This window comes from Protopterus annectens, chromosome 2.part1 (assembly GCF_019279795.1).
Source record: "Protopterus annectens isolate FY-2018-M chromosome 2.part1, PAN1.0, whole genome shotgun sequence".
Taxonomy (NCBI): Eukaryota; Metazoa; Chordata; order Ceratodontiformes; family Protopteridae; genus Protopterus; species Protopterus annectens.
In genome coordinates, this window is record NC_056729.1 from 139,965,808 (window position 1) to 139,981,814 (window position 16,007).

Here is a 16,007-nt window from a genome sequence, read left to right on the forward strand (position 1 = left end):
CAAGATATTGATGCTTATATATCTTTGTTATGTGGGTGGTCAGTGTCACTCTCTCCAAGAGAAAGAATGGAACAGGTTTTACAATTTTATCAGTGATCTACTCTTTCTCTGTGGTACACTGAACTCACAATGATGCTTATAAAGTGAAAGAGGAAAAGCTCCACACACTGGAGTGTGTGGGGTTTGCCCCACTGTAAAATGTTCTTATTTTTGTTTTTCACATCAGCTCATATTGTAAAAAAAAGCAAGCTTGAGTACATATCTTTCAGAGTTACACTGGAACCTAATACTCAGCCTTTGATGCACAGGTATATTATTTAGTTAAATAAACATAATAGTTTCTAAGAAAGTATTTGCATAATACTTACATTGTTCAAATGATATTTAATGCTGAAATTGGATGCTGACAGCAAACAATGGAAAATCACAATGTCTAAAATGCTGAGCCTAGAAGACATGGCCTCGGTTGCTGTGCCCTTGCCCCTAGTCTGCCTCAGTTCGTTGTACATATTTGTGAGATAAAATGCAATTCTAAGTCACAGTCTTTAGTCCCAAGGATACTTATGGTACAGTTTATAATAAAGATGAATGTCAGCTTTGAAAAAGAATGTGCAGCTGGCTTTCTTTGGAGAGCATATGCTTTTCTTTTTCTGTAACTAGTACTTGTCTGACTAGATGACAATGTCCAGATTGCAGCAGCATTCCACGATTCACAAATAATTTGCAGTGGGATTTACTAGAGGAACACGAGAGGTGACGGCCGCCTGATCTTAAAAGCAAGTAGCAGGAATTAAATATGTTTCTTTGTAGTTTTGGCCTTTGATCAGTGCACTGCTCAGTGCCTGATCATTTCTGCACAACTGCCTGTTTTTGCCTATAAAAATGTCAAGAGAGGTTTTATCCTGATACACAGCTGAAGAAAGTCTGAATTTTATTATGATACAAGTACACTGAAAGACTATTATTGTATGTTTTTAGACATAAATTGCCATTTCCCTTAAAAGTGTAAAGATTGAAGTAAAAAAATGCAATGTTAAAAATTTTAATTGACAGCACAACAGAATATTTCTGTACAATAACTGTTGTAGTTGAACTTAAACAGAATACTTATTCATGTCTATTACAATATTAAACACTGTCTTGCATTTTTAGGTCTCTACATGGTAATGACATATCTGCTGTTCCTGAGGGAGCTTTTAGTGACCTTTCTGCGCTGTCACACCTGTAAGTATGCATTTCATTAAGAAATACTTAATCACCTCAAACTGAGCACCGCATTTCTCCTTGTTTGACACCAGCAGTACTAAACTGGATTGAAACATCTTCTTCCTGCCCGAATGTCATTCATTATATTCCTGTTGATATTAAAGTGGGGTTACATGGTGATGCTTTTGTATTATACACTGATAAGAAATTTAAGATTCCCAGTAAGTTAGGTATGGCCTAGGTTTCCTTCCAGGAATGGGTTTTCATAAAGAAACTCTAAACAGACATAAACGCAAAAATAAACTAGGGATTTGGTATTCGTCTGACAATGTCAACTTCCCCTGTTATACTTCACAAAGAATTTCAGAGATTCTGAAAGTGAACTGTGCTGCTAGCTTTCTGAAAGTAAGTACACAAAATTGTTGCTATAACAAATTCTGTGTCAGAACTTAAAACAAAACAAAACCCAAAAGAGATTTCTGCAACTAAACTAGTGAATAAACTGACTTAGTACAGCCTGTATTGTAGTCATATTGGTTCCTTGAAGGAAGTTGATGTTGGAAGATTATATCAAGAAATTACAACTTTATTCCTGAATCAGCTGAAATTGGAGAAATCAGCATAACATAGAGTGGCATAGCTGCCAGTTGCTGGTATTCAGAAACCTTTAGCACATAATGACCTGCTGCATGACAGATAGTATTTTTTATTCATTTACTGATTTGCAGAATGTGATCAGATACGTATATTAAATTAATGGTTTAACCATATTATCCAAATTTTGATAATCTGGCACTTAAGTACAAAAACATTTATGTGAGACACATATCTAGCCATATAGCTGCACTCTGTTAATCTGTTAAACAATTAAAAATAAAAAAGCAGACTGACATTATTTAGAGCTTCGCTGAGTTAATGGTTTCTCAATAATGGTGAGTCTGTAAACACTGTGTTTCATTTTCTAGTTCCCAGCAAGGTAATGATCACAGGTGTAGCTGCCTAACCAGCACCCTTTACTGGTCCCAAGAAGTAACACCCCATACCTCTCAGCTCTTCAAGCGAAGAGCAAAAAATATTTCTATAAACTGCAGGATACTCCATAACAGACAGTACCTACTACATGTAGCTTCCCTCCCAGCTCACAGACTTCTGTACACTGCAGGAAACTCCATAACAGACAGTACCTACTAAACGTAGCCTCCCCAAGCTCACAGACTTCTGTAAACTGCAGGATACTCCATAACAGACAGCACCCACTACACATAGCCTCCCCCCAGCTCACAGACTTCTGTAAACTGCAGGATACTTGATAACAGACACTACCCACTACATGTAGCCTCCCTCCAGCTGACAGAATTCTGTACACTGCTGGATACTCAATAACAGACAGTACCCATTGTCATCTGATACATAGCCATTTATCTGTATGTATGTATGTATTTATGTATGTATGTATATATCTATCTAGCTCTCTGTTTAGATCTACCTCATTAGTTCAACACACCACAATGTCGACAACAAGAAAGTGGACTGCAAAAGTTTGACATCGGAAACACAGACACTAAACTACACACACTCGAGTAAAATCCTTGCTACATGCAACCAACAAAAAGCAAAATAACATTGTTTTTCACAGGGGATCAAAGCCCTCTGCACCCTCCATGTGGGGAGCTGAACCCCCCCCCACTCACCCTTCTAATTATATACAATAACTCCAAGATTGTACAGTCACCAGGGAAAGGGAATTTTCCCTCAACTGGGGATTGTCGATCTCGTACAACTGTCGACCTCTTGCATATGTTAACCTTTTGTGGTCAACTTTCTTGCTGTTGACATTGTAGTGTGTTGACCTAGTGAGGTTTTACCAGATACACACACACTCACCCATACACACACACACACACACACACACACACACACACACACACACACACACACACACACACACATATCTAAGTATAGTCTGTCCCCCCTGCTTAAAATGTTTTTGCATTTTACTCTCATGTTAGTATCATTATTTTGAGTTGAGACTTTACATGGTTTTAGGCATTTTAGGCTGGGTTAATAGCAAGTTGATTAGATCATATACAATTATTCATAATAAATACATTGCATTTTAATGAACATGTATTAAATCGTGAACACTGATGTTAAACTACGTATGCAGCATGCATTAAGTGTTGGCTTGTTGGGGAAAAAAAACTTCACAAATGTATTAAATGTATGTAGTGTGAACATATATAAAAATATTTAGCTTAACACTGCTAATGAAGCATTAAAGAATGTTCAACAGAAAATATACACCTGATTTACTTCCCTTTTCAGAGCTATTGGAGCAAATCCTCTGTATTGTGACTGTAATATGCAGTGGCTATCTGACTGGGTGAAGTCTGAATATAAAGAACCAGGAATAGCTCGTTGTGCTGGGCCTGGAGATATGGCCGATAAGCTGCTACTCACCACACCATCTAAGAAATTCACTTGCCAAGGTAAGAATCAGTGAATAGTATAAATAGATGTCTGACTGGCTTATACTAGTTTATGTGCTTTGTATCTCTTTTTAATTTTCATTTTAGGTATATGGTGGCTTCATTATCTTTGTGTCATAAATGTTCTGCTTTGTCTTTCAACAAAAAAAAAAAATGATTTGAATGGAATTTTTTATAAAACAAAGTAGAGAGTAGTATTTAGACTGCAGAAAGAAGTGGGGATGATGTAAGACAAATTCATCTCATAATATCTAGATAAATTTCTGTTGCTTTCAAAGTCAATTTTGGGTAGTTGTAAATAAAACATCACTACAATTATCTGAAAGCACATGCCATTTCCCATTTTATTTATTTCTAAAATAACAAAGAAAATGTATATTCTGCTTTATTCTTAGACTACAAGAACAAAATTCCATATTTTCTTTTATACATAAGGCTCTGCACATATAGAATTCTGATTAAATAATAATAATATCAGCGTTTAGTCATACTATATGGGTTGGAGTAAAAAGCAAGAATTTTATGTTTGTTAGGTTTTGAAACAGAAGTAGATAAAGCAAACATAAATAAACCGGGGAGCATGTCAGTCGCCCTGCTAGACAGGGTCCAGAGAAGTAAATATTGTAGGAAGAAATATCCAGGGAATTGTTATGGCTAGGCTTGTAGAGGCCCTAGGGCCGATAGCCTAGTACCAACCTATGAACCTATGAACACTGTTATCCATTCACAAAGATTATTTCTGTTTTCTTAACAAGTTATCTCAGACTGATGTTGATATATATTCTGCTGTATAGACTAGTCTCAATTCCTAGGGGTCACTGATATATAAATATGGTATTAAACTCCATGTTAATACTTAATTTGTTTTAAAATAACATTACTCTAATGGCATATTTTACCACTCCCTGCCCTAAAAATCTGCTTTTGCTTCTCAAAGTCTAAATCTTGTTTTTTTTGTTTGTTTGTGTTGTGCCCTACCACAACTCCCTTTATTATATTAATTTCATATACGTAAAGTGTGCGAAGTAACATACATGAGGCTAAACATTCACAGAATGTTACAGTTATATTCTTGGGACAGCTGGACTAATAAAATCAAAACAGCATGAGTTCAGATTCAGTTTCAAGTTTATTAATGTGTAAACATAGGTAAAATAAATATAGGTACGACACCAGGGCACTTCTATGGGCTAGGCGTGTAAAGGCTCCAGGGCCATTAGCCTAGTACACACCTATGAACCTATGAAGAATACATCAATGTAAGTTAAATGTCTAAAACACAAATAAGATAGTGAGTATCATATTAAATATGTAAACAGTTAATCCATCAGTAAAACCAAATATGATAACATTATTAGTTATATACTTACCATAACTTGGTATCCGTGTTGTCTTCTTTCATTCCTCATGGGTTACAGATCTGACTCGGCTGCATTTCTTCAGACTAGGATCCAAGTCTCAAGCTCCTCCCACTACCCACAATGCCCCACACTCCAACCAACCTCCTCATATCAATTTTTCTGCCCATAAATAATAGAGAGCAAAGAAAAGAGAAGGAATTTTAAATATATCTCCATAACTAGAGGTTCAAAAAAACAGGAACAGCAGTTATAAAAAGATAGTTCCCTCCAGGTCTTCTAAAGCACCAGGAAGGGGGATGGCAGCATAGGAAGCTGAGGAGGAATGAAAGAAGACAACACAGATGCCAAGTTATGGTAAGTACATAACCAATAAATCTGATGTTGTCTCTTTCATTCCTCCTCATGTATGGGTAGAGTCCCCAGCTATGCAACTCCTGGGTGGTCTCAAGGAAGGATATGCCTGAGCACTGTTGAACCAAATGAAGCCGTGCTGCAGCAAACAAGATCCAGTTTATAATGTATACAAATGTGTGAGCCTTGTGACCATGTGGCTGCTGTACAGATATCATATAAAGAGGCCCTGGAAGAAAAGGTGGATGAGGTGGACATAGGCCTAGTGGAGTGGGCCTTAGGAAGGCAAGATAACTGTAATCCATTTTTATTATAAATGAAGATGATACAGTCTGTAATCCACTTGCCAAGAGTAACCTTTGAAACCGCCTGACCTAGACAGCTAGGAGAGAAGGACACAGATAATGTTCTGACTTTCAAAAGGACTTAATCCTGTGCAGGCAAAAATGTAATTGTCTGTGAACGTCTAGCAAATGCAACAATTGTTCTCCCTAATTAGAGAAATTTGGGAAGAAAACTGGTAGTTGAATAGTCTGGTTAATATTGGCTTCTGCAGCTACCTTGGGCATAAAGGAAGGGTTTGTACGAAGGGACACTCTATCCTTGTGAAAATTAAAGTAAGGTGGCTTAGAAGGTAAGGCCTGAATTTCTTTTTTTTTTCAAAAACATTTGTATTTTGTTTTAATTATAAACTTACGCAAATGTACATATAATAAATACAATAAAACAATAAAACTCTTTACAATATTCACATTCATCCATGCTAAACAATCATTTTATCCATGAGAAGTTATCAGTATTTCTTCAAAAGGTTTTCCAATTTTTGCCATGCTATTTTTCATGAGTAATGTTATGTGTTCTATAACAAATGGTTTGCAGTTCTTTTTTTACAAACAACTTTTGCTAAATTAATAACATCAAATCTTGTTTACTTTTCCAGTTCAAAGTAATAACTTTTCTGGGAATTGCAAGAATTGACCAGAGTAACTGAATCTGAGATTTAGGTATTACATTAGGTATAGGAACACTGAATAGGATTAGTGAGTTAGAAATATGACAGTTATCAGACCATAAAGCATTTACAAAATATCTGAAGTCTTTCCAGTATTGAACAACATTTCTACATTCAGTGAACATGTGAACCCAGTTGGCCTCTAGTAATTCATCACATTTCCAACATTTACTTTCACTGTTTTTGAGTATAATATTTATTTTATGTGGAGTATAGAAACTCCTGTTCATAAATTTCCATGTGTACAATCTCCAATATAATGAAGAAGAGGTACCATACGTAGAATTTAATAACAATTTTTTGGATTCATCAGATATTTGTTCTCCATTAATCTTTACATAGTAATTCCAAAAATCTGAGTCAAACTTTAGAGTGTCTTCTCTTAGTATTTTATAGATAGGTGAGATACTTCATTTTTGATTCTGTCTTTTCAAGACACCTAATAAAAAGCTGAATCAAACTAGGTATAGATTCAGTCTCTAGGTTGATTGATAATCTCATTTTGCTTTCTATAAACTGCCATAATGAGTGTATAAACAGCCAGTTGTCTTGACTATTATCAAAACTACATAAAAGAGAGTTTAGTAGTTTGATACTCTTATTTTCAATAAACTGATGTCAGAATACCATGTTATTTTCCTTTAATTTTTGCATCTCATTAATACTGAAAGAATCCAAGCAATCAGGGGAGTATGCTATAGGGAATATAAGAAATAGAAATTGTTTAATGTTGTAATTACAATCAATGAATTATATTTTTAAAGTTATTAAATATTTGATTAATGCCACAATAAAAATGATCAGACTTATTAAATAAACAAAATTTACGTAAAAGCCAATGAACTATACTTATTCCATATTGTTCCTTAAATTGATTTTCCTATAGTTCTGACATCAATTATATGAAACTCATGTATTGTTTTCCAGCCAGATATATAAGTAGGTGTGATCCAATATAATATTACATTAATTATAACTGATTTGGAATAAAGATCTAAGCTAGGGAAAGGCATGATTTCTGATTTTTCTCTTTGCTGAGCTGATGGCAATCAGAACTGTCTTGCATGAAAGGAACTTTAGGTCACCATAACCTGCTGATTCAAAGGGTTTTTGAGTTAAGCTCTGCAAAACCACAGTGAGATCCTGTGGTGGAGAGGGATCCTTTACTGGAGGCCTGAGGAGAAAGAACCCTTTCAAGAAGGCCTTGCATAGTTTAGAAGCTGAAGGACAATTGAGAATGTTGCCAGAATGAAAATTAGAGATAGCCACTAACTGAAATTTGATGGTAAACAGGCTGGCTCCTTCTTTGTAAAGAGATACAAGGAAACACAGAACATCTGAAATAGGTGCCGAAAAAGGGTCAATGTTCTCTTTAGAAGCTGAGAAAATAAACCTCTTCCATTTGCTACCATAAACTTTCTTAGTAGCTGTTTCTTGAGAGGCTAAAATAATATCTGGACCTTCAAATGATCACTGGAAGTGGAGAAACCAGGCAGTCAATTTGAGGGACATCAGACTGGAATGATAACCCTCTAACAGGTGATGAAGGATGTCCCATTCGGGTACCAGAATCCATGGAGGATACTTCAGGAGAGACCAGAGGAAGGGGAACCAAATCTGAAGAAGCCAAAAGGGAGCAATGAGGATTCCCAAGGACTTCAGATGCTTTGCTTGATGGAGAAACTTTGGGATCAAAGATAGTATGAGATAAGCACACAGGTGACCATGGGGCCAATCCTGAGTCAGTGTTCTTCGGGGACTCCCTCGGAGGGGGGAATCAGGGTGAAGAAGTTGCTGCACTTGTTGTTCTGGGGGGATGCAAATAGGTCGCAGCAAGGTTAGCCCCAATGGCTGAAGATGAAGTCTGCCACTGATTGACTTGTAAGGAGTCAGAATGGACCTGTTGAGCTTGTCTGCCAGGATGTTGGATTTCCCTGCTATGTGTATTGCAAGCAAAAAATGGTCCAAAGCCATCGCCCATTCCCAAGCCATCATGTCCTGTCTGCACAGCGGGTAAGAGTGAGTTCCTCCTTGTTTTTTGATGTACCACACCACTGACATGTTATCTGTATGAATCACAATCATTCCTAGAGGGAGAAGGTCCTGAAAGGCTTGCAGCATGAGAAGAACAGCTCTCATCTCCAGAACACTGATATGCAATTTGGTCTCTGGGTGTGACCACGTGCCTTGGACCATCTTTCTCTTGAAATCCCTCCACCCCCACCCCAACTGGAGGCATCCATGGTCACAGTGGTGGAGGGGGGTGGAAGAAGGAAAGGCCTGCCTAACGTCAGTTGTCCAACAGCAGCCACCACTGAAGATGCCTTTGGCAAACTGGAGTCAGCTTGATAGGAACAGATAGAGGCTAGTAGAGTATAGACAACTGAGCAGCCAGAGTCCATTGAAGGAATCACATAAAATACCTTGCAAGAGGAACTAATGAGATGGTAGCTGCCATAGATCTTAGAGCATGGAGTATTTGCCTAGGTGGAGAAGCTACATTCAACACAGTTCCGACATGATCTCTCAATGTTAGAACATGATGTGGGGGAAGAGCAGCAATCTGACTCACTGTATCCAAGGTAGCTCCAATGAACTCTAAAGTCTGTACAGGGGAAATGTTCAACTTTGCCAGATTTACAGTAATCCCTAAATGACTGGCAAGACTGAAGAAGTAATCCCTGGCTGTAGTAGTTGATGCCTTGTTGGGGCAGTAAACAGACAGACATCCAGGTAAGGAAACACCCAGAATCTCTGCAGTTTGAGGTGAGTTGCAAGTAGTGCCATGCATTTGGTAAACACTCTGGGGGCTGTGGTGAGTCCAAAGGGCAGAGCCCTGAATTGAAAATGAATGGCTCCCAGCTGGAAGTGCAGATGACTCCTGAAGTGTCTGTCTATTTTAATGTGATGGTACACATCTTTAAGTCCACACAGCACATCCAGTCATCCATCCACTGCAGATGTTGAATGGACTGAACCATCACCATTTGGAACTTTGCCTTCTTTCTGAGCAAATTTAACTTGATTAGATCCAGAATGGATCGCACGTCCCAGTTTTCTTTGGCACTAAAAAGAAGAGAGAGTAAGTTTTGAATCCGCTTTGTCCACTCGAGACCTATTGGATGACTCTTTTTTGCAGTAGATTTAGAATTTCTGCTATTGTGAACACCCTCTGACTGGGTGGAATGTCAGGGAGCCTCTTTGACCTCTCCGGAGGAGAAAGGAGAAAGGGAATAGTATAGCATTTGGATATAATCTTTAGTATCCACTTGTTTTGTGTTATATTGGTCCAGGTAGTAGGGTGCAGAGAGAATCGACCCTGACAGCCTCCAGAGATGAGCAGTCAGGCAGCACTTCAGGAGCACTGGAAGGGCCTATTAGAGAAGGATTCCCTGAATGCCTGATTCTGAAGACCCCTCTGTCTCTGCAGCATTATCTCCCATTGAAACTTCCTCCTCTGCCCCTAGAGGAAGAATCCCCGCATTGATCTTGGGAAGACCCCTAAAATTAATGGAACCAGATTTTCATTTCCACTGCATTGATTTCTGGAAAAGCTCTGCTGTGGAGTGGAGAACTTGACCCCGATGGCAGACAAGGTCTTCCCTTTTTGCTCAATGTGGGTTAGGGTCTCTTTGACTGATGGACTGAAGAGTGAGGATCCATCAAAGAGGGTGTTAGCAAAGGACTCCTTAAAGGGCTCCTCAAAATCACAAGGCCTCATTCAGGTATGTCTCTGAATAGCAATGCCTAAGCCGGCTGCCCAAGAGGTGCCTTCCATAGAATGAGAAATCAGCCTCATGGAAGAGTTGGACAAGGAAAAAGAGTAGCCAGTCAGGAAGAGACCTTCTTGAAGTCCTCCAGTGACATGGTTTCTGCCAGAGAGTCTGATATCTCTTTCACCAGTTCTCTCTGCAAGCAAGTAAAATGTGCCAGGTAGTTCAACACCCTCAACAAGAAAGAGGACAAGGCGTAAATGAGCTTACCAAACCTGTACATCACTCTGGACTCCCAGTTTGGCAGATGGACAGTGGAGCTCTGTTCTGCTAGCTCCTTTTTGGTAGCTGCTGCCACAACCATGGCATCCACTGGAATGCCCTTGCTGCAATAAGGTCTATCTTTGGGGGGAGATAAAAATTTGTCTGGATGCTTGGGGATTGGTTCGATCAAGTATAGCTCCATCCAAGCCCAGCTGGACACCAAATCCACTAGCTTGTCCACCAGGGGAACCACCCAGGATGCAGATGGGCCCATCCCAAAGTCCTCCAAAAATATGGACTCTTCAGTGGAGGGAGGTTGGACTGACCAACCACCTCTCTGCTGCAGGATATCTAAATTGTCTCCAAAGGAAATGTCCTCCAGTGGTGGTCTGGGAGATCCTTCCCCTTCATCAAAGTCTGTATCCTTGGTGACGGACTCTGAGGGGGAGTCAATGTGCCTCCTTTTGCATGTCCTCTTACAAGGTATCTCCTCTGCGGGATGCTCGGTGGAGGTCTTGGAAGAGGAGGGAGCTCCCTCTGTGAAAGTATTTGGAGGACAATCTGGAAGTCTGCCTTGGGACAGGAATAACAGGCTCAAGTCTGATCCAAAGGGAGTCATCAGGAATGGTTGTGGCTCAAAGGCCCTGATCCCTATGGGTAGAGAAAGCCCTTTCTACCATTAGGAACACCAAAGGACCCAGAGAATCCCTCCTCAACTCCATCAGAGCCAAGACTACAGAAGAAGAGAGGGCCGGCATCCCCAAGCCCTGAATCCCTGGTAGAATGGGTTCCCAAACTGTCTAGTCCCAAAGCATCAAGAGGAAGAGACAGCTTCAACAAAGTAGGAGCTGAATCCCTCCCCCGGATCTGATCTGGACATTCCAGATCTGAAACCTGCTATGACTTGAAGACAATGGAGCCGAGGAGGTCAGGGCAATGGTCGAAATGGAGGAAGTTAGACTCCATGCACTTAACCCCAAATCCCTCGGTTGGTTATGACTCTGAGACCCCAAAGCCAAGGGACAGATCAGAGAAGGAGATTGGACTTGGAGGGTGAGATTTTCAAAACCCACAGGGGACGTTGCCAAGAAGACCCCGAGCTGGATCTGAGTTTTGACAATCTTCCTAATCATCCTGTCCACGTCAGCCTCTGAAAGACTCCTAGAGGACCTGGAGGAAGCTACGGAGGTGAGTCTGGATTGCCTAGAGGGAGTCTGCTATAGTCCAATGAGATGAGCTGACTCAAACCCCAGCACCAGTGTAGGGACCCTCTCTGCAAGATCTGTAGGCTTAGGATCCTATGTGGAGGGGGTGGCAGTTTCAGGTGAGCTTGAGATCAAGACTGACCATGACAGATCTGAGGAGAACTTCAGATCTGCCAGAGCTGAAGTGGGTCTGTGATCTATAGTGGTCAGATCTGAGAGCCTCCTGACCTTAACAGGCAGCTGTGAAGATGCCCTCAAAGATTTATGAGGGTGCTGCTTGCAGTCGGAGGACCCTAAATGACTCTTGGAGGGGGTATGAACCCCTGGAAAGAAAGCAGGCAAAAGACCCTTCAGAATTAATTTGTTTCTGTGGTCGGCTATAGCTCTTGAGTTAAAACTCTCACAAACAGAGCAGGCTGACTGCAGATGTTCTGCACCCAGGTAGTATACACATAAAGAATGTGCATTGGAATGCTGGAACTTACGGCTACCTTCCAAGCACTGTTTGAACCCAGAAGGTTTGTCAGCCATAACAAAGTACTAACACACTCACAGGAAGGAAACAGAGAACCTCGACAAAACAGTACACATCTGATAGCAAAGAGATTTCTTTCTTTCTTTTTTTTTTGTTATACTAAGAGAAGGGAAATGAGAAGGGGAGTCTAACAGTCAATGGCTACCCCAAGCATGAGAAACATATTTAAAACAACTGCTGAAGGAGGCAAGAGACAGAAAATACCATGCACACTTAGAAAAGGGAGGGGAGGAAGTAAAGATAAGAATATAATGGAAAATGAACTTATCTGGATAGTGGAAACCCAAAAAAAAACACTGACTGCTCCAGAATAATTGCGACACATCTGATTCCGCTGGTGGCAAATGAGATCTGCGGAGGTTGGTTGAAGTGCTGGGCATTGAGGGCAGTGGGAGGAGTTCAGTACTTGGATTCTAGTTTGAAGAAATGTGGCAGAGTCAAATGTGAGGTTAGATCTGTAACCCATACGTGAAGAAAAACCTATGAGACAATATTAGATTGTTCAGTTAATATGTAGTAAAACCAATGATACAGCCAGCTGAAACAGTATAATTACTGTAGCAAATACAACAGGAATCTCATGTACATGTAGAAAGTATACAAAATATGCACTTTGAGATAGCAAGGCTCATTGAATTCAGGACCAAGTAATCCACTAAGGCATGTTAGATTGTTGCCCATCAACTGGTCTAGACTGGAGCAGTTTTAGAAAGGGGAGACAGACAATACATGAAGCAGACTACATCTATAGTAAATTAAGTCCTACTATGTCAGGCTTAGAAACAGAGAAATGTGTATTTACTATGGGTCTATATCATAACAACGAAGTGTCAAAATTTCGAATGTTACAACATCAAACCCAAAACCACGAAAACTGAAAACCTCGAAGACTGAGATTAGCGATTTTTTTCCCTGGGAAAAAAAAATGCTGTTCCAGTACAAAACAAGAAACATATGAGCACTACAAACTATTTCTAATGTGGGGGGCTTCACCCCCACACACCCCAACGTGGGAGGTTGTTTCCCCCACACCCCCCTAGTTAAATATACCAACTCCGAGATTGCACCACAGTGCAGGAAATAGCGAAGACGTGGAAATGGCCCACCAAATTCTTTCCCTGGGAAAGAATTCAATGCTCCGCGGCTTTGATATTTTCAGTCTTCGATCTTTAAAGTTCAAGGTTTTGGTATTCAAACTTTTCAGCATTCGATGTTTAGATATACACCCTTTACTATAGTAAACAGCCATGGAATTAAGTGTCCATATGTCTCAGGAAAAGGCTGTAGACTACTGCTTACTGATTTTATGTGTGCATTGGCATCCTACCACATATAGGATCTTCATCTCTGCCCTTTCTCCCTACTGTTCAGAACTGTGCCTGGTGACTCCCATCTTAGCTCCTTAACAACAACAGATGTAATCCAGAATCACTACAAGAGACAGGATACTTAAGATTCAGAATAAAATTATTTCCTCCTAATGCCTTTCTCAAGTACCTTTGTACAAACATTTAATATAGCCTGTTCTATTTTCTTCATTTACTTCATGAAATCTTGATTTTTTTGAGTTTGATCACAGTAAACAAACTTGATATAATATGTGTAGATCAAAGAGGGCATACCATTAAGTAGTACTTTATCCATTAAGTACTACTTTATTAAATTCTAAGAACCCCCTTAATTGTGAATTATGTGCCCTTTTCTAAGAGTTTTTGCATTATTATGTCTGTGATATATTTCTTTGTTTGTTATAGCTTAAAAGACTGACTAGTTTTGTCCCTTTCCTTTATTTATTTGCGTGCTTCTTAGTGATTGATCCTTTTATTAATAAAGGATGCATATTGTGTATCTGCTTAATATCACAAGAAATTGCCATATGATACAGAATCTTCATGAGGTGCTGTAATGGGTAATGCAACATATTTTGCTTGTCATCAGTTTTCAGATCTGAAGCTTCCAGGTCCATTGACAACCTGACAGAATGATGACAGGCTCTCAAATCCTAATTCTGTAGATGGCCATCTTCATTATGATGGACAGATTTCGTCAGGCCGGTAAACACAGCTGCTAAGGATGTGTTTGTAGTTTTCTTTCACACCTATTCAGGGAGCACTTTATACTGCTATTAATATAGAAACAGGGCAATTTTTAGTTTGTGATAAAGCCATTTTTGATTTTCTTTGTCAGAACTGCCAATGAATGTACATGTGCCATTTATACCTACCTTTAGAGGTTACAGCATGTTTAGCCACAGTGTTTAAAATGTGACTGAATGGTAATATAGGGGCTTATTTCAGATACCCTGTATTATAAAATACATAGGTTCATAAGTGTGTAATAGGCTAATGGCCCTGGGGCCTTTACAAGCCTAGCCATAGGATTACCCTGGCATCGTGCCACCTGACCGTAGTTCCCAGTGCCTCTGTCGAGAAGAGCCACTGGAGTTATCCTTGCAGTGCATTTTCTATTTCCCATCCACTCATCAAGATTTCTCTTGAAGAGGGCCAGTGAGGTACTCTGTTTGACATGTATGGGAAGTCTATCCCATAGCATGGGCAGTCTCTGGGTTATGAACCTGTCCCTCCAGTATGTTCTGTTGACTGCGGTAATGAGGTTGAGGTCTCTGGAGCATGTGGTGCAGAGGGATTGGGATTTCTTTAGATGTAGCATTTCTTACAGAGCTGGGTCAGACATGGCTTTGTAAGTCAAGCAGAGATCGCCTCTAAGTAGGCGATATGAGACAGAATAGTTGGAATTTTTTGAGTCTGTCCATATAAGACAAGTGTTTAAGGCCTAGGATCCTCTTTGTGAGGTACTTTTTGTGGCCTCTCCAGTTGTTGCAGGTGTCTAGTGAGGTAAATGCCAAATGGGGCATTGTACTTGATGATTGGCCTAATAAGGGAAGAGCTGAGGGAGACAATGACCTCTTTCTTCCTGGATGCAAAACCCTTAGTAATGAGAAGTGCCACATAGAAGGACTTTCGGACCACAGTGGCAATGTGGTGATCAAAAGAGAGGTTGCTGTCAACCTGTGTTCCCAGATCTCTTATAAAGCCTTCTGTGTTCAGTGGACTACCATCGATGCGGCAATTCATGGGAACTGGGTTTTTCCCAAAGGGGATGATGACACAATTTTTGGCACTGAGCTCAATGCCATGGTTCTGACACCAGTCGGTCTCAGTGAGGCCATTATGTAGGATGTCAGCATCACTTGGGGAGTTAATAATAGCTCACAACTTACAATCATCTGTGAACTTTGTCAGCCAGAGTCCCTTTGTGTTGGCCTGGACTTCAGAGAAGTAGATACCAAAGAGGAGAGGACCTAGGACCAAACTCTGTGGGACTCCACTGTGACTAGTCGGCAGTATGACTTGGAGTCAGCTACTTTCACACTGTGGGTTCTATCTTTGAGCCAGTTTGCAATCCACCTAGTGATACAGAGGTCGATGCCTAGCTTAGTAAGTTTTTCTATGATTCCTGAGTGGGGAATGGTGTCAAAGGCCTTGGCCAGAACAAGGTATGAAGCACCTTGCTTTCATCCACAGCTCTGGTGACTGACTCAAAGAAGTTGACCAAGTTGAGCAGGCATGATCTACCTTCACAAAACCAAATGGTGTGGGATCCAGAGTTTTCAGATTCCCTACATCCTTGTTTATTAGGTCTATGATGATGTGTTCCATAGCTTTGCATATCAGACTCATCAGGCTAATGGGGCGATAGTTCCCAGGGTCTGTAATCGCTCCTCCTTTGTGGAGCGGGATAACTGTAGCAGTGTGCCATTTGGTAGGGACAAAGCCTGAGGTGAGGCTATGATTGAACAGGGCACACAGGTGAGGTGCCAGTTCACTCTGTAGTTCATGTAGAACACAGC

At 40.2% G+C, this 16,007-nt stretch overlaps 1 protein-coding gene across 7 annotated transcripts in view; it reads left to right on the plus strand.

The window, feature by feature from the left end:
* The window catches only part of SLIT2 (slit guidance ligand 2), a 1,414,056-nt gene that overhangs the window by 1,261,526 nt on the left and 136,523 nt on the right, over nt 1-16,007 (plus strand). For all 7 annotated transcript variants that reach the window (XM_044062070.1, XM_044062072.1, XM_044062071.1 and 4 more), the window contains 2 exons: nt 1,153-1,224; nt 3,532-3,695. In XM_044062070.1, the coding sequence (XP_043918005.1) occupies nt 1,153-1,224; nt 3,532-3,695 (236 nt within the window). The remainder of the gene's footprint in view (nt 1-1,152; nt 1,225-3,531; nt 3,696-16,007) is intronic.